We start from the raw sequence: 21,828 nt of genomic DNA on the forward strand, positions 1-21,828 counted from the left end.
AGAAAATATGAGCTGTGATAGATGATAAGATGAGAAAGATAGAAATAAAAAGATGTGAAAATGAAGTGTTTAAAAAATGAGGTGTGTATATATCATTACTCATATACTATATAGTGAGTGTTATTTGTCAAAGTCCATATTTAAAAATTATTGTACAACTCTGTATGAGTAGATTCTGATATCATAGTTAATTCTAATGAAAGAGAGATATTATAAGATTAGCACAGATTAAAGTCTTGTGAGAGGAAAGGGGGTTAGTACAGTTTAAAATGAGGGTGGGATTTCAATGCATCCTGCTCAAGGGATGATCTGATTTGTTTTTCATATCCAAAAGTCATAAATGGGAACAGTAGCCAGGAATCACAAGTATGCAATGGGGTCCCCACAGCTGCTTTGAATGTGATGTGTCAATTTCTTTTGCTGGAACTTGTTTCATCAGTTTTAGCATCTTTTAATGGAAAAGAGAACTAGAGAAGCATAAATTCAGAGAGCAAAACACAAGAAGATCCTACTGAGATTTACTGATTTCTCTATCATAAATAAGAAGCTAGGGGCAACGCTGAGGCCTGAACATATATATGTGTGAAGGTGACTAGCCAATCGCTCATTGTTTATCATTTTCAGTTCTGCATTCAAAACCTTCAAATCATGGTTAAAATAAACTTCAGAAAAATTCGCTCTAACAAGTACTTAGAGGCTACAGCTTGTTTGGTTTATTGTCATCATTCAATAAACTTAAGTTTCTCTGCATGGTGTTTTTTCAGCTATGACTTAAAGTGAGTTATTTGTCTAAAGAACATGGTGTTTTTGTAATTTTACTTTGATTAGAGACGAAAATTAAAACTCACTTATTATATATAGGTAAAAACTGTATTTAACCATAAATAGCTTTTATATAGATTTAAAAGGTGTTGAAATAATTTTAATCAAATGAGTAACCGAGTGAGTTATTTAAGTGGTTCAACACTTGGTCTCATAAATAAGTGGTCGTAGATTTAATTGTTAGTTTTTGTGAAATGAAAAAAATCCACTGACCAACTTTCTATCACTTAGTACACTGCCGTGAAATGAGAGATTAGTTTTAGGTCTATCGATTCAATTATACCTAAAAAAAATTAAACTGGCAAAACCCTGTTACCAAACAAAAAAACATGTGAGAGAAGAAAGAGAAATTATAAGCCCAAACAAAACCAACCCCAAAACAAAGTTTTGACCCATTAGGCTCTAACTCCAACACAGTATTTTTGTCCCCACTCAATAATTACCAAAAAGAATTATAAAAAAGCTTCACAAACAGACAAAATCATAAGCAACCCGTGGGGGAAGGAAGACCCAAAAACAAAGCTGAAATTTTTTATGTACCAACATCAAATTATTGTTACTTCTTTAGTCCTTTTTTTGTTATCATACACTACGTTAGTACTTTGTCCTTGTTCTACCAAAACCAAGGTTATGAAAATCGGACCGGTAGTCAAACCGGTGAGGGCACTGGTTCACGGTTTATTGGTTCAACCGCAGTTGAGTCGTGGTCCAACCAGTATTACCGCTATAAATTAAATAATATTATTTTAAAATAAATATAGAATATATAAGGAATTTTTGAAAAGAAAAAAAGAAAATATCCATAACTTCATACTAAAAAAAATACCCAGCATAACATCACAGCCAAAATAGTAGGAAAGATAATTCTAATAGCACACGTTCTAACAATATATATCCTTGTTTTTGGTATAAAACAACATTCAGGTTTTTTTTTTGGTCGTGACATTAGTATATTTTATAAATATGTTACAATAGTCTATTCTTTTATGGACAAAACACTAATTTTTTTTTTTGCAAAACAATAGAAACATTTTATAAAAAAGGCCCAGCTGTAAACAAGTACTGAGCCCACTACCCAAACCCTAAAATTATCATACTTTTCTTTTCCTCTCTTACCTCCAATCCATCTTCATGCAGCCTCCAGTCTCTGAAACACGCTCCTGCTCCTGCCACACTTCCTTTTCTCTCTCTCTCTCCCTCCTTTCTCTTTCACCATCCCCTCAACTCAACACATCAAGGTCGGCGTCAATACTCTACAACGCAGTTCATGTGCTGCAAAGGGATTTCTTTTTTTTTTTTGAAACCAAAGTGACACTCTTCAGTCATTTTCACTGAACCGGCTCAAACCGGAAAATCGCCGGTTTTGACTGGTTTACCGGTTCTTAACCGGTCTCACCGGTTTTTATCCGGTTTTTTTCATGGCCGGTTATTCACATGTAACAGACCGTTCACCCTTCCGATTCTCGGTCTGACTGGTCGAACCGGCCGGTCCGGTCCGGTTTTTACAACCATGACCAAAACAGACATGTATCATTTGCTCTGGATTTTGATTTTGCCGAGTAAACAGTCATTTTGGTCCTTGATTGTATTCATTTATGATGGTTCAGTCCTTATAATTTGAAAATAATCGTTTTTCATCCCTAAATGTGTTGCCGTCGGTCAAGTTAGTCCTTGATTCAGTTTTCCGTTAGTCCCCGAGACGGAAAATGCCAAATGACAAGTTTTTTTCCACGCAAGCGTCCTACGTGGCACCTTCTCTTAAAATGTGGACTCGATTGTAGTAAGTGAACACATTCAGGGACCAAAATGAGGGTTTACTCCAATCTTCACCTTCTTCATCTTCACCTTCTTCATCTTCCTCATAAATTATTCACAATTTCCAGAACCCACCCTAAATCCTAACTTTACCCCAATTTTCACAATTTCCAGTACCCACCCTAAATCAAACACACTCTTCATCAAAACGCACTCTTCATTAACTCTAAAATGCTTATGCTTCTTCTTCTTCTTCCTGCTCTTCTTCATCGTCATTGTGTTCATCTTCATCATCCTTCATCTTCTTTATCTTCGACCTCTTCTTCATCATCTTCACCACACCAATCCCAGAATTCCCTCACACGTTTCCACAGTAACCACTCCCATCAACCCAATTTTAGATGAGAGAAATCTCTTGAATCTAGAAACAAATTAGAAGCAATAACAAATATGGGCAGTTAAAACACCCTCAGATAACACCAGTTATAACACTCATAAAGCTAACACCAAAATCATCCAACTATGGCCACACATATCCACTCAACTCACATGCCCACACATGCCACTTTACTCACATAACCATCAAATATACAATTAACCAAAGCAACCCAAAAAGAAGCAAAATGAGAACCGGGTTCACCATGCAGTCAAACAAGGTACTTGAGCTGAAAGTTGGTAAGAGTACCTCCTTTAAGGTGTATTAAAACAGAAGGTATATTAGGACCAATAGCATACTTGCATTTAGTAGCATCAGCAACAACAACCATGCCATATCCTACTATATGGGATCAAATAAATAGATGTAAGCATGCTCTATCACAAACCAAATTTTCAGTAATGCTATCTATAGCAAGGTATTTTTTTAATTGTTTCTTCCATCTCTTTTAACATTATTATCTTCCATTTTCTCAACAAACTCTAATGGAGACGTGTGTGTGGCAACGAAACAAAAAGAGATGCCCCAACTCAATTGAGATAGCATAGTACTACACTCAAAAGAGACAAAAATCAGTGTCTATGAACCAAAGGATTTTCATTCACCTGATCATCATTACAAATTTACAATTTTTTTAGCAAAGTGTACATTTCATATATAATCATCATAACTAATACAAGGGCTAACCTCCCCAACAAAACAATAGTTCTATCCTAAAATTGCTGAAGATCATGTCATAATTTTTGGGGACATGGTTAGTGAGATTACATCAAGCTTTTAATCTTTAATTTGTTCCTTCTATTGCAAAAAAAAAAAAACAATAGACTATGAACAACTGACAAAGCTCAAACCTGCAATAACCACCAAAGCACCAACGCAACCACTTGCTTTCCTTACACCAAACACACCATTGACACTGGTTGAGAAGCGACCGTAATCGGAAATCAGAACCCTAAAGCCCCAAATTAGTGGTTCTTGTTATGCTTCTTGAAAATCCCCACTGTTCAGTCTTTCCTCCATCGCCATGCCTTCCACCACCCAGAACCCCAGTCTCGCAAACCCAGATCCCCACCACATGCCCAGCCATGCCTTCGTCGTTCTCTTTCCTCGATCTACCTCCATCGGCATGGCACGTGCACCACCGTCAAATGCGGCGTCCTCCTTGGCCCTTGCCGTTAAACTCACGCCACTGCGAGAACCTCCTTCTCTTTGGCCTTTTCTCTCCTTTGAGGAAGTGGTGAGGCTGATGAAGGGGAGTGATGGTGGTTGAAGGGGTATCTTTTTCTGTTGGTTCTGGAGAATGGAAGGAAGAATGGAGATTTTAGTTTTTCTAGGTTTTTGTTCTTCTTATAAGAAGAAATTGATGCAAAATTCCATAATTGTGGGAAGAAGATGAAGAACCAATAATTTGGGGATTTAGGGTTCTGAGAGGACTAAATTGACTAAGGTGAGATAATAAGATCTGAGTCATCGATCACGTGTCAAGCCAACGAGGCAAAAATAGTAGCACTTGTCATTTTCCGTCCCAGGGACTAACGGAAAATTGAATCAAGGACTAACTTGACCGACGACAACACATTCAGGGATGAAAAACGACCATTTTCAAAGTATAAGGACTGGACCGTCATAAGTGAACACAATCAAGGACCAAAATGGTTGTTTAGTCGATTTTGCTACACAAGACATAGCTAGTTAAGAGTGTGTTCATGGGTTGAATTGGAGAAAAATCACTCAATTGAATCTATTTGATTTTCTTATTTTTTATCATCATATGCCCTTCTTTTACATTTGAATTCAATTTAAGATAATTTAATTTAGTTAATTTTATATTTTATTCTTCTTCTTTTTTAATTGAAAGTGATATTAAATAATCATAAAATATGTAACATGTAATAAAAAAATTATTTGTAATATTAAAAATTAATTATATAATTTTGCTCATATTTCAACTCAAATTAAAAAAAATATAGTTTAGTAGAATTCAATTATTTTGAATCATACTTGTACTTAAATATTCACCAACAGATCCATGAATATTTGTATGCGAGTTTGAGGATGTGTTATGAACATTTTTTTTTGCTCAACTCACAAGTTGTTAACAACACTCTATTCACTCCATAAAAGCACACATCCCTAATGAATCTTTAATATGGATCCGAGTTTGAGGATTGAAGAATATGTCCTTTTGTATAAGCCCATGCCAATCTGGTCCTGGACATAACCCATGATTGCATGCCTCATTTGGAGACCTTGCATTGCAAATCCAAAAGTAGCTTTTTGGTTTGGACTTAAAACCTTTTTGCTGAATTTCAGATGCTCACTACTCTTTTGACCAAAAAAAAGGTCTTTATTATTGGAATTTCCCTTTGGCCAATATCTACCTTTAATTAAGGATGAACACAAAAGAAAAGAAAGGGATCACAAAAGGCAACCACTTTAAAAGTGGGGCTATTCACCTTTAGTACAAGACTATATGTGGAACCGCACCAACATATACATAGCTCTAATAATTGGATTAGAAAAGCATTTTATATGCTTTCCATTGCTGCTTTTTAATTAAAAATATAAAGGTGGCAACTAGCTATCATTGCAATTTGCAAGAAACCCAAGGCCTGGTGGTACTATAGTATAAATTCATTTACAACCTTTTGCCCTTCGGCTTGATTGCTTGATGATTTCCTCAATTCATAACTAGGTATAGCCTTTCATTTTTATATGATTTCTATTAATCCAAAAAACTCGGTTTAAGTTTTGGGTTTGAGAATTTTAAAATGTAGTATGAAAATTTTAGAATGAAGTACTCGATCCGAACCAAACTACCCTTGGCATCTTAATATTTATTTTATGACCTAACCCCAACAAGGCAACAACAACCAACATAAATACAAAAGGGTTCAAGAAGAGCAATTACAATAACAACTGAAGGATCGAAACTAATTTATCTTCTCCTTGGTCTCCTGAATGTTGCTTCTTAGTAAGCATCACCTTCATCAGTTTGCCGCTTTCACTAGAGATTTATAGGCCGATTTATATGCGAGATTTGCTAGATCAAGGAAAGAAGCAATGAAACAAACCCCAAGAATTGGAAAGTAGCAAGAGAAATAACTAGATAATTGGGAAAGAAACATCATGATTTTTTTAAGGGTATCTTTGAATCTAGGTAGACTACATACATACGAACTTTTTATATCTTATTTTATTCTTATTTTCCTATCATATCATCTATTATATATTTTTTTATTTCTTTCTCTTATACTCATATCTCTTTTTGCGTAAATGGAATTGGAGTTTAAATGTATTATTATCCTTTTAAAAATTCTATTAAGATCTTTATTTGAAATATGTGAATAACTATAAAACCAAACATGGTTGGATATGAGGCTTGATCACATCCACTACATTGTCATTTTCCCGTATAATCCGAACATTAAAGGGAAAGCAAGATAAGATGATGCCTCTAGTTTGACAAACACGATCGCAATTTTATTTTATATTTTTTTCTTTGAAAGGAAAGCTATCTCTTTTTAAAAACTAATTCGTGATGTTAAGATATTGACAAACATTTCTATAAATATTTTAGCGGATATCCAATCACATGCTTATTTGTTCATCTATTGAACTAATATGAAATCACTTTTTCTCAATCAAACACCTTTATCCAGTTGGAAAAATTGTTTTGAAAAGCTAAATATATCAGTTGAGCATAATTTCAGCTGAAAACCATACATACCCTGCATCATTCACCCACGTACATGGCTATATCCAATTGCTGGGGTTATACCTTCATCATCAATTATAGGTACTTTTAGACATAATATGTTGAAATTAAGGCAGGTAGTCAGCGCTGGGATTGAAGAGCATGAATGTACATCCACCCTGCAGTGTTGGAGGTCTTTTTCACTTTGCCTATTGTTAATGTGTGTAAATAGTAAATACCAATTGAGTATTAACGTGTCCAAATTTCTATCCCAATCAATTAATAAGAACACTTTCCATAATGAATTATAACCTTTATTATGCATATAATTATAAGATAAAAATTACAAGATAAACTATTTTTACAGTGATCCACCAGTGATTCACTGTTAATACATATTGATATAATAATTTCATTGGTGGACTACTTAAAATAATGATACACTATATGACTCCCCTTCTAGAAGTTGGTATGAAATTATGCATAGCCATTTTTCCTCTCGTGATTGTATCTGAAATATCATAGCACCAATTATCATCTTTTACTTTTCCATTATTACTGAAGTTAAAACTTGGTATGTTAAGAACACATAGGTACATCATAACTACTATTATAAGCAGTTTCTACAAGATGACCATGAAGTACATATAATAGTGGTAATTAAACACAGGTAACTATCACAACGATCGCCTAAGTAGTCACAAAACAACCTTCCCTGCTCTTCTAAGTTCTACTAGCTAGCCCTTGATCTTGTGTATGACTAAAATTGCTCTACATGATTGAACATGCATTGGGGTTGTCATCACTGAAGAGGGTGGTGAGCTTCTCATCAGGTGCGTTTGGATTGGGGAGTGCTAGATCAGTGTTTTTCACATACCCAGATGGTGCCTTTTTGTCATATGCTTGTGCTACATATGGATATGCCACCAAGTTATATTGAATATAGGGCCAAAACTCTGCTCTTTTTCCTGTGCTCTGCACTTTCTTTAGGACCTTGTTTCTATCCACATAGCCTGTCACACTTACCTTGCTTTGCTTTCTGTTCACCTCCACTTCCTTCACACCTGAATTGTTCTCAAATGGTTAAGAGTGTCTTTCGTTAAATAGTTTAATTAAACACTTATGCTAAGCGCCTATTGATAATTAAATTAATTTGAGAAATTTATTAAAATAAAATGAATATATGTTATGTAGAAATTAATCTAAACAACTTATGAAAATAAATTCAAAACAGGTAATAGGTATGCCATAAACTGAATTAAGCTCATCCACAAACTCTTGGATATATATAGATTATGCTATAAGAGAAACACAAATAAGCTTTTCAAAAAAGGGCATAACCATGTATTTGTTTATCTATTGATTCCAACAACTATGTTAAGTTTGGAAAAACTGTCATGAAAATACAATATGTCTCTTGAACTGCTTTCAACAGGAAACCAAAGACACTAAGTCTAAGTACATATAAGATTATGTTTGTTTTAAGTTTGAGTAAAATGTTTTTTTCATAGAATTAATTTCAGAAATAGTGTATTTCGACAGAATACTTATGCTTGTTTAGACTGGAAGATGATTAGATGAAAGTATGAAATTTTCTTCCATTTTCTGCTTTGAAAAATAGTAGAGCAGGAAAAGTGATAGGTATGAACCTTTCATGTTGGAAACAGAATTCCGAACTCTTCTTTCACAGCCATCACAGTCCATTTTCACCTTGATTTCCACTGTCTATATCACAAAACAAGAAGAAGAAAAATCAGATTTTGCTTGAAATTAAAACCACCATTAACATACACACAAAAATAATGGTAAAGAAGCCAATGAAAACCTGCATTGGCTTGCGTTTCTTTCTTGGGGTGGAAACTGAGAAGTAATCTGAAAGAAAATCAAAAGCACCCATTTCTTCCTTAACGATAAAATTGGTTGAAACAGGGGAAGGAGAAAAGAAAGAACAGAGTACTTGAAACAGAGAGAGAGGAGGGAGAATCAAGAACACTATTTTGGTGACATAAATTACATATGCTTATATAAGGGAAGTGATTTCATTGCCATGATTGGTGCCCAAATTGTGCTATAATTTAATGTATAAATTAGTGTTTGGACAATGACCTTTTTCTACTCTATAATCATGTGTTTCCCGCAAATATCACCATGACAGATACAACTTGGTTTTGAGCACTAGCTTCAAGCTCATTGACACCAACACACACAAAACTATTGAATTTAATGAGTTAATTATTTGAGAATATGATGATTAGAAACAAGTTCAAGTTGCATAAATTACTTGAGAATTATAGAATACTACTGTGATGACCCGTTACTCTTGAATAGTGTGATTATTCAAGACTCAATTTTTTTTTCATTAATAAAATCTTTGTCATCTCAATTTTAAAAAATGTTGCATAAATTACTTCATGGAGTTTTTTTTTTTATTTTGTTAATAAAAACTTTGGGTGAGTTCGGCTTTGATCACCATAACATACTAAAATATGTCCTAAGATCATAGGTCACTTACAAAGGTATTTACAGATCACCCACTAACACAACTCTCACATCAACAACGAGAATTAAACGCATGTATAACAAATGACCTAGCATGTATTGGCACAATTTCTATTAGGTAGGATCATTATAGACGACAAAATTTTCTATATTAAGTATTTAACACTTTTAAATTCACAAAGACTTGAACCCAATACATATTCTTAAGTTAGAACTACTTTGTGTCTTTCGGTAAATAATTTATGTTTTTAACATGATTCATATTCATAAATAAAAACTCAAATCAAGTATCAACTCTCTACATATGGCTTCGGTGGGTCATTGAAAAAATGAACCACGGTGGATCAATTAAAGCACAACCATTGGATATAATAGTTTAAAATTAAGTGATTGAGATTAATTGTGGTTGAAACCTAAATTTACTAAACTATCCTTTTCAATTTACCACCAACTCCCCACCGTCACACTTCCCCACTTCTGCCCCTCTCTCCCACCTCCGATCGGTCACCGCCATCGGGAGACCAGATATGCTCCTTCACAGATCCTTAACCACAGACACTTCCAGATCTGAGCTTTCTAATCACTTCTCTTCTTCACGAGTTTCAGTTCGTTAGATGTTCTATTTTTTTCCAAAAACTTTTCAATGCCCTGTACCATGAACTGCGAGGAAGTCCATCGCTATGAGGGAGATCCGGAAGTACCAGAATCCGAAAGCGTACATTCATCAAACTCTCCTAGATCTGATACGAATTTGGTGTGGATCTGAACAAAATTTTTTCCTAAGCATATTGCTGAATTGATTAGTTCTTCAAGTAATAGAAAGCGAGAATGAAACAAGTTCTGATTAAGGTGATTGTTGTGTGTATCTAGCAAACCAGTTTCAAGCAAAAGGACTAGAAAATTGTTAGATTACAAATAACAAATTCTGGGTCTTCCTCGAATTCCTAATAACGGGAGAAAGTAAATTCCTTTTGGAAATAAACAAAAATAAAATGCAAGCAAGAGGAAGGTGTGTAATAACATGATGAAGAGAAATTATGAGATCATTTTTGGATGTGTTTGTTGAGGTAATGGACCAATTCCATCACTAGTCAGAGGGTATAAGCCTCTTCAGGCATTTTCGTTGACAGTGAAAGAGGAAAGATTGTAGGAGGTGGTGGAGGGGCGGAGGTCGTGGAGCGGCAGCTGGTGACAGCGACACATGTCGCCGGAGACAATCTAAGAGAGACTATGAGAGTAGAGGAGAAGGAAGGGAGGTGAAAAGAATAAATGGGGATAATGGTACTTTAAATGGGAAACAGTACCTGCATCATGGTGGTTCAGTTTGAAACTGAACCACCGAAGACATCGTCGAAAGAACACCTCAATTATTAATTTGATTGAAGAAGAATCGGTCACATCCATAAATGTGATGTATCATTTTGATTATAGAAAAACATGCATATCTATAATCAAAAAAATTGTGGTGATATTATTTTTTTGGAAAGTGATTGTGATGTATCAATGTGAAAGTGTCAGTGGCGATATCTAAACAACTGGAAATTAGCCAAATAAAACCATACTTATATAGGATCATTATTTTAAGTGATGTTTATCTCGTTGAACGTATATTAATTAGTAACTTTGGTAAAGTTAAGATTTAAGCCATATCTCTAGCTAGGTTATTGATCTGGAGCCAACCTGCGTTTCATGCATGACAAGTGGAAGGTTGCTAGGTCAAGCTAGATTGATCCACATATATATGGTGTGAGAGAAACAGATAACAACAATCATTCAATTTCAGACTCTCCTGGGCCTCAATTCATGGCTCATATTGCGTTCTGTTAGGTTCCATCATTCATCCATGCATGATGCATGTCACGATCCAACTACAGTTCATGTTTCTCTTGTTGTCTAGGATCAAGCATATTGGTACTTTGATTGATGGCACCTTTCTATATGGGGTTTCTCTCTATCGATCGGAAAGTTGATGCCAATGATTAGCCCCTGTCACATGGAGAGAGTACTTATATTTGGAAACTCTTCAAAATAATCTAAATCCAACCAATTCTATTAAAGTTAGGTTGATTCATGTCAACATATTCATATATAAAATATAAATGATTGTTTTTTCAAAGGCTTAATTGATAACTGAAATAAAAGTACAAATTGATGATGCAAATTATTTACATCCCAAAGTATAAATTATTCACAACCTTCCTTCCTTTGCCCCTGTAGACATGTTTCACTTTTTGGCACTGAATCTCCACTCTGAGAAGGTCAATTGAAATTAGAATGTTGATTAGTTTCTATGGCCCTTGCACTATTGTTATTTACCCACCCTACTGAACATTAATCACTTTCTATGACAATCATTCTGGGATTTAATTGGACACAGAACAAAAGAGCATGATGGATAGCAGAAGTTTCAGCTTCATACTCAATCCTGCTTGGGCCTGGATTGCCCGGCGGCCCTTTGATGACAGATGAATGAGTTCGAACAAAGAAAATAATCGACAAAAAACAAAGAAAATAATTATTTTTATTGTAAGTTTTTATATGCATGTACATCATCTTTTTAATTATGTGTAAAATCTAAATTTCATGTTTTTTTTGGATAAAAAATTTCATGTAGTATACAAGTGACAAAGGTTCTTTACTCAAATTCAATTTTTAACGTTGATGTTACTTGCATTAATTTTTTTATAATTATAATTATATAACTTTTAATTTCAAAAAAAAGCTTTATTATATAACTTATTAGTTTTTAATCTAAAATATGTTAGTGACAAAAAAAAATCTAAAATATGTTAGAAAGATAGACAGTGAATGTAGACTTTTTTACCTTACTGGTGTAAATTTAAAATTTATTTACCAATCTGGTGCAACTTTTAAAATATTTACACAACTAGTGTAAATCGCCACTAGCATCGGCGATATATATATATATATATATATATATATATATATATTTTCATGTTTTAAATATTTAAAACTTTTGAGTATCGCCACTATCATTGGCGATTTTGAACTTTTGAGTATCGCCATTCCTATATATATCGCCGATGCTAGTGGCGATTTACACTAGTTGTGTAAATATTTTAAAAGTTGCACCAGATTGGCAAATAAATTTTAAATTTACACCTACAAGGTAAAAGTCTTGATTGGTTTAATTTGGATTATAAGTGCTGTAAAAAAAAAACAAAATTGGATTAAGTTACATTGCAATTGCAACCCTAGATAAAGCGCTTTTTTTACAACATAAAACAGAATAAAAAACATAACTGTGTCTCTGAAATTTTCCGTCGTCCCTTGTTCGGTGCCGTCAGCGATCTCCACCTGCCACTTTCACCGCCGGAGCTGTCCCTTTCTCTCGATTTCACATTCCTTTTCTAAGGTAGCTGTTAATTTCGATTTTTCTTCTGATTATTGCTTCTTACTTCAAATTTGATGGGTTTGGTTAGGGACTGCATAGATACATGGGTTGAACTGTTGAAGGGAGTGTGAAGGATAGTAAATATAAGGGGGCGTTTGGTAGAAGGGAACTTTAAACATTTCCGGGTAAGTAAGGTTGGGAATGTAACATTCCCATGTTTGGTACAAGTTTCAGAAAAATTATTCCCGGGTATTAAAGATTCCCAGCATGCCATTTACATTGTTTTTCTCTAAACTTCATTCCCAAGTTCAAGGATGGGTATCTTACATTCCCATGGGAATGAAAGTTATTTCCCACTAACTTTTCTTTTTACTTCAAATTTTATATTTTTAAATATTTTAATTAAGAAATTATTAAGAACATACCCGGGAATGAAATTTATTAACCAAACACTTTTTTAAGAAGATGCCCGGGAATAACATTCCCATCAAAATATTCCTAGGATTAAGATTCCTGGGTATCATTTTCTAAAACCTCTAACAAACGCCCCCTAAGTTTATAAATTTAGCTATCTGGTGACAGAACCTGTCATTCATAGTAGTCATGTGTAATATTTCAATTCAACCCCCTTATGAAGGGGCGGACCCACGTTGAACTGAGGGGGTTCCCCTGAAAAAAAAATTTCCTACTTACCCCCCTAGAGTGATTTGTTTTTGAACCCCCTGAAATTTGAAAATTGCACCCAGGTCCCAGTCAACACTCAGTCACTCATTCCTCACTCCTCTCTCTCTCTCTCTTCCTCACGCACTCACTCTCTCACGGTCTCAACTCTCACCTTCACGATCCAGAGTTCCAGACCACCACCGGCCACCAGCCCACCACCACTACACCAGGCCCCAGCCACCACCACGGCACCACTCATTGATTCACGGTTCGACTGTTTCAGTGTTCACTCTTTTCTCTCTCTCTCTCAACGCTGCAACCCACCAGGCGGCAGCCACAGCCCACCAACGCCACCAGTCCACCACCACCGCCCACCGGCGGCCGCCCAACGCACCACCACTCTCTCTCTCTCTGCTGCTGTTGAAGACTTGAAGCTTGAAGGTTAGTTAGAAATTGAAAACCCCAAATTGAAAACCTAAACCCCAAATTGAAAACCCCAAATTGAAAAACTCCAACACTTTTTATCAAATCATTGTGCTGCTGTTGAAGCAATCTGAAAGTTAGGAATTGAGTTTGAGTTTAGTTAGTTAGGAATTGTGTATATCATATATGAAGGGAATTGAGTTTAGTTTATTTAGCATAAGCTTGTTGTCCTGATGTAGGAATTGAGTTATAAGCTTGTTGTCTTGTTTTTCCTTTTGCTGAATTTAGTTTGTGTATATGAAATTGAAGTGAAATTAGACTGGGAAATAAGCTTGTTGTCTTGGTTTGAGATTGGAAATTTGGAATGTGAAGGGAAATGAATTCATCCATCAGATGATCAGAACCCAACTCCCTCTTTCCCATCACCAGTCAACTCAACACTCTTTGCTCTGCTGAACGCGGGTAATTGCTCATTCCTTTGCTTTTCTTTGTTTCTGTTTTCTGTTTTCTCATTCTCGAGTGTTCTTTGTTTTTCCTTTTTTTAAGGTTTGTAATTTTTAAGGTTGTTGCTTATAAGTTATACGTTCTTGCTTTGCTCAACTGTAGTGTGAATCTCCAACCACTGTTAATTTCAACTGTCTGGTACCTGAGTGAATCTATACTGATTTTTTGGGGGTTGGAATTTGAACAATGCTTTTTCTGTTTTGTTTTCTCCCCATTGAATTAGGAGGATATTTCACCAATTTATCATCAGATTCTAATTTTTCAATTCCTAGTAATTAAATTAAACCCCTTTTGGGGCTGTTTTTCATGTGGGGTTCTTTGATTTTGTTTTTTAAACTGTATTAGTGGGTGAATTGGTCTTTCTTGTTATGAAAATCTCTGCTGAACCATGAAACAGTTTGTGGCTCTGCTCTTTGGTAAATGATGTATAGTTAAACAAAGGAAACTTGAATTATCATCTGGTGAAATTTATGAATGCAATACCTAGTAAATGGGAGCACTTTCATAAATTCTTGTATTGAAATGTTATCTACACTTTCATGTTGACAAATCATGATATGCTAAGCATCAAATTAAGCTGAAAGCTTCCCTGGGTTGACCCTTTTGTTCTAGTTTGCTTTTTGGTATTTTATATTACCGAGTATTTCATGAGCTTCATCATGCCTTGTGCTTGTGCAACTCTAAGAGGCTATAATGAATTTGCAGGATGGACTAATAGGCTTGTCTATTTAATCTTTGAGGGAAGAAAAAGCTCTGATAACACCAGATTTTTGTTCCACCAGATTTTGAACCCCCTGACCCCGGGGTCCTGGATCCGCCACTGCTTATGATATCTATTTATAAATTTTCCTTTTTTTTTTTTAATTCTTATTGTTTTACTATTATGCAGGCATTGCCACAGTCTACAAAATGCTTTCTGGGGTGAAGTTCATTCCTCGTGACCAGGTTTGTGTAGTTACCATACTTTCTATCATAGTGCTAGTGTTGTTATTTCGCATTGCTAGGTCTGATTATGTTTTGTTTTGTACTTGCGTTGCTCTATGTGTACTAGATACAACATGATGACTTGAATTCTGCTCCCAAAGAAAAGAAAAAAATGGATAGTAGGAGGAAAAAGCATGAGAGGAAAGGAAAGGGATCAAGGGACAGCTCTTCTTCTGATGATGAAGAGCTTGATAGGGTAAAGAAAAGCTCGAGAAGGAGGAAGTGGTATTCATCGGAGGAAAATTCTGAAAGTGAAAGTGACCAAGATGACAAGAGACGGAAGAGGAAAGGGAAAAAGAAGAGGGATGATGATGATTCGTCGGATTATTCTGGTAAGAGATCAACAAGGAAATCAAGATCCAAGAGTGGTAAAAAAGAATATGTATCTGAGGAAGATTCGTCTTCTTCTGATAGTGGTGATAGAAAAGGGAAGCGCCAAAAGTCAGATAGAAAGGATGGGAGTAAAATGAACAAGATCAAAGGTGATGAGCAGGAAATTACGAGGAAAGAGATGGGTTTGGATTGGATGCTTAGGTCTGAAAGTAAGAGGCCTGCGGTTTCAGAAACAGAGGAGCCGTTGTTAGAGGAAGTTCCAGTCGAGGAGGTATGTCACACTAATTCAGTATCAAAATTCCCTCCCCCTCTCAGTCGTTAATATGCCTTTGTGTCCTGTCAGGTTCAATATTTATATTCATTTTCAAAGGAAATCTCATTGTTTTCTGTTTTTTATTGCTTTGCTATGAACCCTCTATCAATCAAATTGTGTTCTCATTTTCATGGCATTGCTTACTAGAAATGAAAGGATGACTAACGAGGGAAAGATAAAATGTTTAGGAATAAAATGATAGAAGAAATAAAAATCTTAAAGAAACTACCCTTCTTATATTGTCATCATTCACCCTAAAAAAAATGAAAATTGAAAGATGAGTGAAAGATGGAAGAATAAAAGAAAAAAATTATTTAATATCTTCTCAGAAACTGAAAAAAGAGTATGGGATAGTTTGGTTCGGTATGCTAGTGCCCTTTGAGGCTTTAGCCTTCTTCTACATGAGAATCAGTCTATAATCATGTATGTCTGATTTTTTTCATATAAGAAAATCTTTTAATATTTATCATCTATGTTTATGTGTTTTCCTTTGAATGATGAATGAGGAAACAATATTTTACTTTTCTAGTTGACTCCAACAGGGGGAAGTGTATGCCTATTTCTGGCCTATCTTAAATGTTTTCATTTCATTTGCAGCTGGTCTTCATCTTTTAATCTTGTGGTCAATGTAATTTATTAAGAGGACAAAATACTTTGTTTTCTTTTTCAGCCTGAGAAGGTGCATCCTAAGGAATTGAATCCATATCTGAAGGATGGTGGAAGTGGTTTTCCAGAAGAAAGTGAAGAGGGAAAAGTTGGTGCAGGTCAACTTCTATCTTCTTCCCTTGTTGGGGATGGAGGAGCAAGTTGGAGACTTAAAGCCTTAAAGCGAGCCCAAGAGCAAGCAGCCCGAGAAGGACGGAACTTTCAAGAGGTTTTATGCCATTCTTTTCAGATACTCTTTGTTTCTATTTTTCATACATTTTCTTCCCCACTCTTGTAAAAAATTAGCTATTCTGTTAGGACAGTAGGGTATTTGCTTGAAAGAATAAAGGGAAGACAAACAAAATAATTTCTTTGACAGTTAAGACCAGTTAGATAACTATAGAGGGGATGTAATGGTAGAGTGATCGTTCTGGACTGTTAGAAAGCATATGTTACATTGTAGAACAGACCCTTGGTAGGAGAATCCTCTCCTTTTCAGTTCAGATATCATTTTCCAATGACAGATTCATTCTTGTTCTTCCTATCTATGATTCTATACTTCAATTCCAGTTCAATACTTTAACGGCTCGTAAACTGTGTGGTTATTTACAGGTTGTGGAAGAAAGGTGGGGTTCTCTTGGTGAATTGACTGTATCTGTTGCGTCGCGCTCAGCTGCCCCAGCTCGTGCTCATCTACGCGCTATTAAAAACAGACAACAAGGGACAAGAAAAGAAAACTTACCAGATTCTGAAAAGCCTACTCAAGGGGATTCTAAAAGGGTAACTTCGAGAACAGCTACTTAGTCATTGCATTTCTTTCTTGTTTCTTAGTCTATTTTCGATAAATTATTATATAGTTTTTAGTCTCACTATTCTGGAATTCTGAAGTGAGTCTCTTACACTTCACTGAATTTTGTGTATAAAACACTAGCAGGACTACATAAAAAATGTTTCTGTTCGGCGCGATGAAATGAGAGAACCGAAAGTTCGAGATTCTTTATCATGGGGAAAGCGCAAAGGCCAACATGTAGCAGAGGGTGCTGAGGTCATCTCTGCTGCAGCATCCAGCTTAAATAAATTTGCTAATGATGGGAGCTTTCTACGTGATATTTCTAGCAAGAGCAGTAATTCTGATGGTTCTGTCTTGGGAAGTGTTGAGACAAAAAAGGTTCCATCAGAAGCAAACACTCCAGGGGAAAGGAGTGCAGTAGCTAAGAATGAGATGAGTGCAAACCAGTTGGCAGCTAAGGCTATGCAACTTCGCTTGAAAGGAAAGAATGAAGAAGCTGACAAACTAATGGTAAGACCATAAAATGAGAGAATAGCCCTCTCGTATAGACTGTGTTTGCCTCTTATGATTTTTGCAGTTTAAATTGATGCATCTTTTTTTTGTCTTATCCATTTTGTGCTTCCCTTCAGAGTTGAATTTGGCATTGTGTTCAATTAGTATATTTTTTCTTACCAGACATGATAAAATAGAGACAGCCATCAGTGTTTGACACTTGTTTTTTATGATTTCTTTTTTGTTCGTTTTGCTATATCACTCGCCCTGGAATTATGATTTGCTTCATTCTTATTGGAGTTATGTTTTAAATTTATCTTTTCTATTACTTTTTCTTGGAAGGGAGATTTTTAAGATGGTAGGAGACTGGGGAATTAAGAGGAGCTTTGCAATACTAACTTCTTTCTTTGCTTTCTGCTTTTACTTTATATTGCTTTAGTAGGAAGTGGGGTTAGTATAGTCTATTGAGTTTATATATAGTCTACCAAAGCTTATCCTTCTAGATTTGTAATTATTCTGATTCCATTTTCTGGATTTTGTTCTTGTTTTGGTGGCAGCAAGAAGCAAAGGTTTTGAACACTACCCAAGGCAATCAAGATCATACGATTAGATCAAAAACCGATGGAAGTTCTAGCAGGTATTTTACCGTCTTGGAATTCTGTGTATACTTTTTTCCCTTGGTCCTGTTCATTACTTGATTTATTCATTTATGATGTCAAAAATAGGTGAATTTTCTTATATAGAACCAAAACATAGTGTCGCTAAATTATGTTGTCTTTGATTTTGTTTGCATTTCTTTATTCTTGTGTGTTTGTTCATAAACATGTTTGATTTGCTGCATCAGTGTTATTGGTTTCTAGAGCTTTATGTATTCTGTAATATTTTATTATTTCGTATGGTTTCAACGTTCACACTTTACTTTATTCAAGGTATGCTATACAGAAGATATCTGCTCAACAGAAGAAAGGAGAGGATGACGCTGATATGCATCTTGCCCGCAAGATCATGCAGAACAAGCAGTTTAAAGTTTCTACACAGCCTGACGACGAATACGATTTTGAAGATGGTCCAACCAAAAAGAATAGAAAGAAGCAAGGAGGCGATGACCGAAAAACTATCCCGAAAAGGATGAATGAGAGTCGGTTCTTGACCCAGCAAGAGCGCTGCCTCTTTTGCTTAGAGAATCCAAATCGGCCTATGCATCTCACTGTGTCTATTGCCAATTTTACCTACCTTATGTTGCCACAGAGGCAGCCTGTGGTGCCTGGTCATTGCTGCATTTTACCCATCCATGTGAGTTTGATTTCTGCTACTGTTAGTTTTCCTTTCAAAGGTGCACCTAGTTGACAGCAGCCCTAGCATGTCGTATATTGAACACAATCCCTCTAATACAAGTGATTTAAGTTATTTAATAGATTATTTTTTTATCATAGGATTCACACCTGAAGATTTTCCTCTATGACTATGACTAGAACATTTGCTTAATGGATGGTGTGAGTCCAACCATCCAGCGGCATATTGAGATCATAATAGAAATGACTAATAAGGATTGATTTGTATTTGATGCCTTCTTAATTTTAGGATGTTAACTTGATAAGATGTAGTGTTATTGCATGTGTGGAAGTAACATTAAGTTGTATAAATGTCATGTGAATTGAAAGTGGATCAACAGTTTTTTGAACCTGTTGGTTTGTGCAATAAGGAACTTTGTTATTATTATTCTTACAGTTTTTTTCTTCTGTAACTTTGTCTCATCCTTTATATGACAGCATGAATCAGCTACAAGAACCGTGGATGATAATGTGTGGGTGGAAATTCGAAACTTCAAGAAATGTTTGATTATGATGTTTGCAAAGCAAGAGAAGGAGGTAGTTTTTCTTGAAACTGTGATGGGATTGGCACAACAGCGCCGCCATTGTATGGTTGAATGTATTCCTTTACCACAAGACATTGCTAAAGAGGCTCCTTTATACTTTAAAAAGGTGAGGTGCCAAACTTTGCTTCTTTGTTATTTTGTGTTGTACTTCATTGCTATTTGCTTGCTTCTCTGTCCAGTATCAATGCTTTTCATTTGTGCATCTTTGAAATGAATTATAAATCTATTAGGTTGAACATAGTTGTGTCTGTTGATTTCTGAAAGCTAGCATGAAAATATTCTTTTACTGTTTCTTTCTGTGTTTCCTGGGTCATTGCTGAACTATCATAGCAGTCTATGTGGTCATTGCTGATGTCTTGTCAAGAGAGGCTTGGCTTGAATTGTGTATCCAGATGGTATAAGGGGCCAAACTTTGCAAAAATCCTGATTGATTAGTATATATAGTTATATACTCTTTTGATGAGTGCCATATGGTTAAAAGCATACGCGCAGATGTCTTTTGATGAGGAGCAGAACCTGAATAGGTTTTCTAAATGATATTTCTAGTATCATTTGAGATTATTGGTATTCCAATGCCTTTGGTAATAGATCCATTGTAACTTGTACTTTGTTATTATTGATGGCACTTTACATTCTATCTTTTTTATTTTATTTAATATCAATGTATTTCCCTTTCTGTATGTGTAATTGAAATTATGAACTCACTGTCTTTAAATTGACTTCATCACAGGCAATTGATGAAGCTGAAGATGAGTGGAGCCAGCACAATGCCAAGAAGCTTATTGACACAAGCCAAAAGGGATTGCGCAATTCAATTCCGAAGGACTTTCCTTATTTTCATGTTGAGTTTGGTCTGAACAAAGGTTTTGTCCACGTTATCGATGATGAAACGCAGTTCAATGGCAGCTTAGGGTTCAATGTGCTAAGAGGCATGCTACAGTTGGCGGATGAAGACATGTATAGGCGTCGAAGGTACGAAGCAGTGGAGGTTCAAAAACAAGCAGTTGCTAGCTTTGCCAAAGAGTGGGAACCATTTGACTGGACTAAACAGCTTCGTGAATGAAACATCTTAACATCATATTGTATAGATTAGGCCACTTTGGCTTTTTATGAGTTACTTCATAGCCTATGATAATCGTGCAGCGATACTTACTAAAGCTAAAGTTTTGTATTGTAACTTGTAAGCCCCCACCCAAGGAAAAGGAAAACATTTATTCATTTTCATGTATCCGTTCAGTTCACTGATCATACATATTCATTCCATTGGTGCATACTTGGGTGCCCATAAATTTAAACGAGTGTAAACTACAGGAGTGAGGTGTACCAATAATGTATAAACACTTAATATGACAAGTGCTCACTAGATTTTTTTAGATTATTTACGTTGTAACCCCAACTGAATTTTAGCTTACTAAATATACCCTCATCTTTTTTTTAATAATTATGTATGTAAAACTTTACCACTGGTAAATTATACCCAGAAGCAAAATAACTCAGCACCCCCATTCCTCTGGTTTAACGTGATTTTGTCCCCAAATCTGGGTTTTAACAACATATGCATTCCAACAAACACACCAAAATCTGCAACAATATGTTAAAACACCAGATTGAAGAGTGAAGAAGAAAGGAAAAGGGGAAAAAGCCAGATTGACGAGTGGAGAAGAAAGAAAAGGGGGAAATCCCAGATTGAAGAGTGGAGAAAAAAGAAACGAAAAAAACCCAGATTGAAAAGTGGAGTAGGGAAAAGATAGAAACGTAGAAGGAAGGACTCAGACCATGACCTGCACCACCAAGCCGGAACAAAACCCTCATCCTCTCAAATCCATCTTTGACAGCGGCCGAGATCTCGCCACTACCAGATGCAGAAGGAGAACAAGTAGAAGAGGAGGAGAGGTGAACCCACCAGATCTAGCCACCGCCGAGCAACTTGGCGGTGCCCAATTCTAAGTTGAATAAGAGATTGGAGATTCAGGAATCGATTTTAAGTTGAAGTGAACAAATGTTTATGAAAAGGTGAAAAAAAGTTGATACAGGATGAACATATGTGAAATAAGGTAAAAGAAGGTGAAAAGATTAATTCAACATCCAATTTTTTCACCTAAGGACTGAATTGAAAAAATAGAAGGTTCTAAGGTTAGTTTATAATTACAATAAACCTACAGGGTTGATTCAGAGTTTCAAGAAGTTCACAATATTATTAATAAATAATCCAAGTGTAATTTTTCTACTGGTACATGTCAC

The 21,828-nt window shown here is 35.5% G+C and overlaps 2 protein-coding genes across 10 annotated transcripts; one reads left to right on the forward strand and one right to left on the reverse strand.

Annotated features, from left to right (window-relative positions):
• Window positions 1-7,229: 7,229 nt before the first annotated feature.
• LOC130720986 (heavy metal-associated isoprenylated plant protein 20-like) lies at window positions 7,230-8,731 on the reverse strand. Its single transcript, XM_057571707.1, has 3 exons — window positions 8,536-8,731; window positions 8,360-8,435; window positions 7,230-7,774 (listed from the first exon to the last, which is right to left on the reverse strand). The coding sequence occupies exons 1-3, from the start codon at window positions 8,605-8,607 to the stop codon at window positions 7,482-7,484; spliced, it is 441 nt and encodes a 146-aa protein (XP_057427690.1). The 5' UTR covers window positions 8,608-8,731; the 3' UTR covers window positions 7,230-7,481.
• Window positions 8,732-12,462: 3,731 nt separating this feature from the next.
• On the forward strand, window positions 12,463-20,934 carry LOC130716921 (uncharacterized). 9 transcript variants are annotated; one of them, XM_057566964.1, is made up of 12 exons: window positions 12,472-12,585; window positions 13,960-14,112; window positions 14,860-14,959; window positions 15,044-15,099; window positions 15,206-15,742; window positions 16,455-16,658; window positions 17,042-17,209; window positions 17,361-17,729; window positions 18,269-18,348; window positions 18,641-19,004; window positions 19,481-19,693; window positions 20,318-20,934. In XM_057566964.1, exons 4-12 carry the CDS (start codon window positions 15,064-15,066, stop codon window positions 20,648-20,650), a joined length of 2,304 nt encoding a protein of 767 aa, XP_057422947.1. In that variant the 5' UTR covers window positions 12,472-12,585; window positions 13,960-14,112; window positions 14,860-14,959; window positions 15,044-15,063; the 3' UTR covers window positions 20,651-20,934. The 9 variants fall into 9 exon arrangements, with proteins under 9 accessions (XP_057422955.1, XP_057422947.1, XP_057422952.1 ...); XM_057566967.1 differs by having other exon boundaries at window positions 12,501-12,585; window positions 14,023-14,112; XM_057566963.1 differs by lacking the exon at window positions 12,472-12,585 and adding an exon at window positions 13,237-13,668.
• The last annotated feature ends 894 nt before the right edge of the window (window positions 20,935-21,828 follow it).

The sequence above is a fragment of the Lotus japonicus genome, chromosome 5 (genome assembly GCF_012489685.1).
Source record: "Lotus japonicus ecotype B-129 chromosome 5, LjGifu_v1.2".
NCBI lineage: Eukaryota > Viridiplantae > Streptophyta > Magnoliopsida > Fabales > Fabaceae > Lotus > Lotus japonicus.

Coding starts and splice junctions, on each gene's coding strand:
- LOC130720986 (XM_057571707.1), bottom strand. CDS start 8,607: ATGGGTGCTTTTGATTTTCTTTCAGATTACTTCTCAGTTTCCACCCCA. Junction 8,436..8,535: donor AGAAACGCAAGCCAATGCAG/GTTTTCATTGGC, acceptor TTTGTGATATAG/ACAGTGGAAATCAAGGTGAA. Junction 7,775..8,359: donor TTCTGTTTCCAACATGAAAG/GTTCATACCTAT, acceptor AGAACAATTCAG/GTGTGAAGGAAGTGGAGGTG.
- LOC130716921 (XM_057566972.1), top strand. CDS start 15,064: ATGCTTTCTGGGGTGAAGTTCATTCCTCGTGACCAG. Junction 16,659..17,041: donor AAGGACGGAACTTTCAAGAG/GTTTTATGCCAT, acceptor GGTTATTTACAG/GTTGTGGAAGAAAGGTGGGG. Junction 17,210..17,360: donor CTCAAGGGGATTCTAAAAGG/GTAACTTCGAGA, acceptor ATAAAACACTAG/CAGGACTACATAAAAAATGT.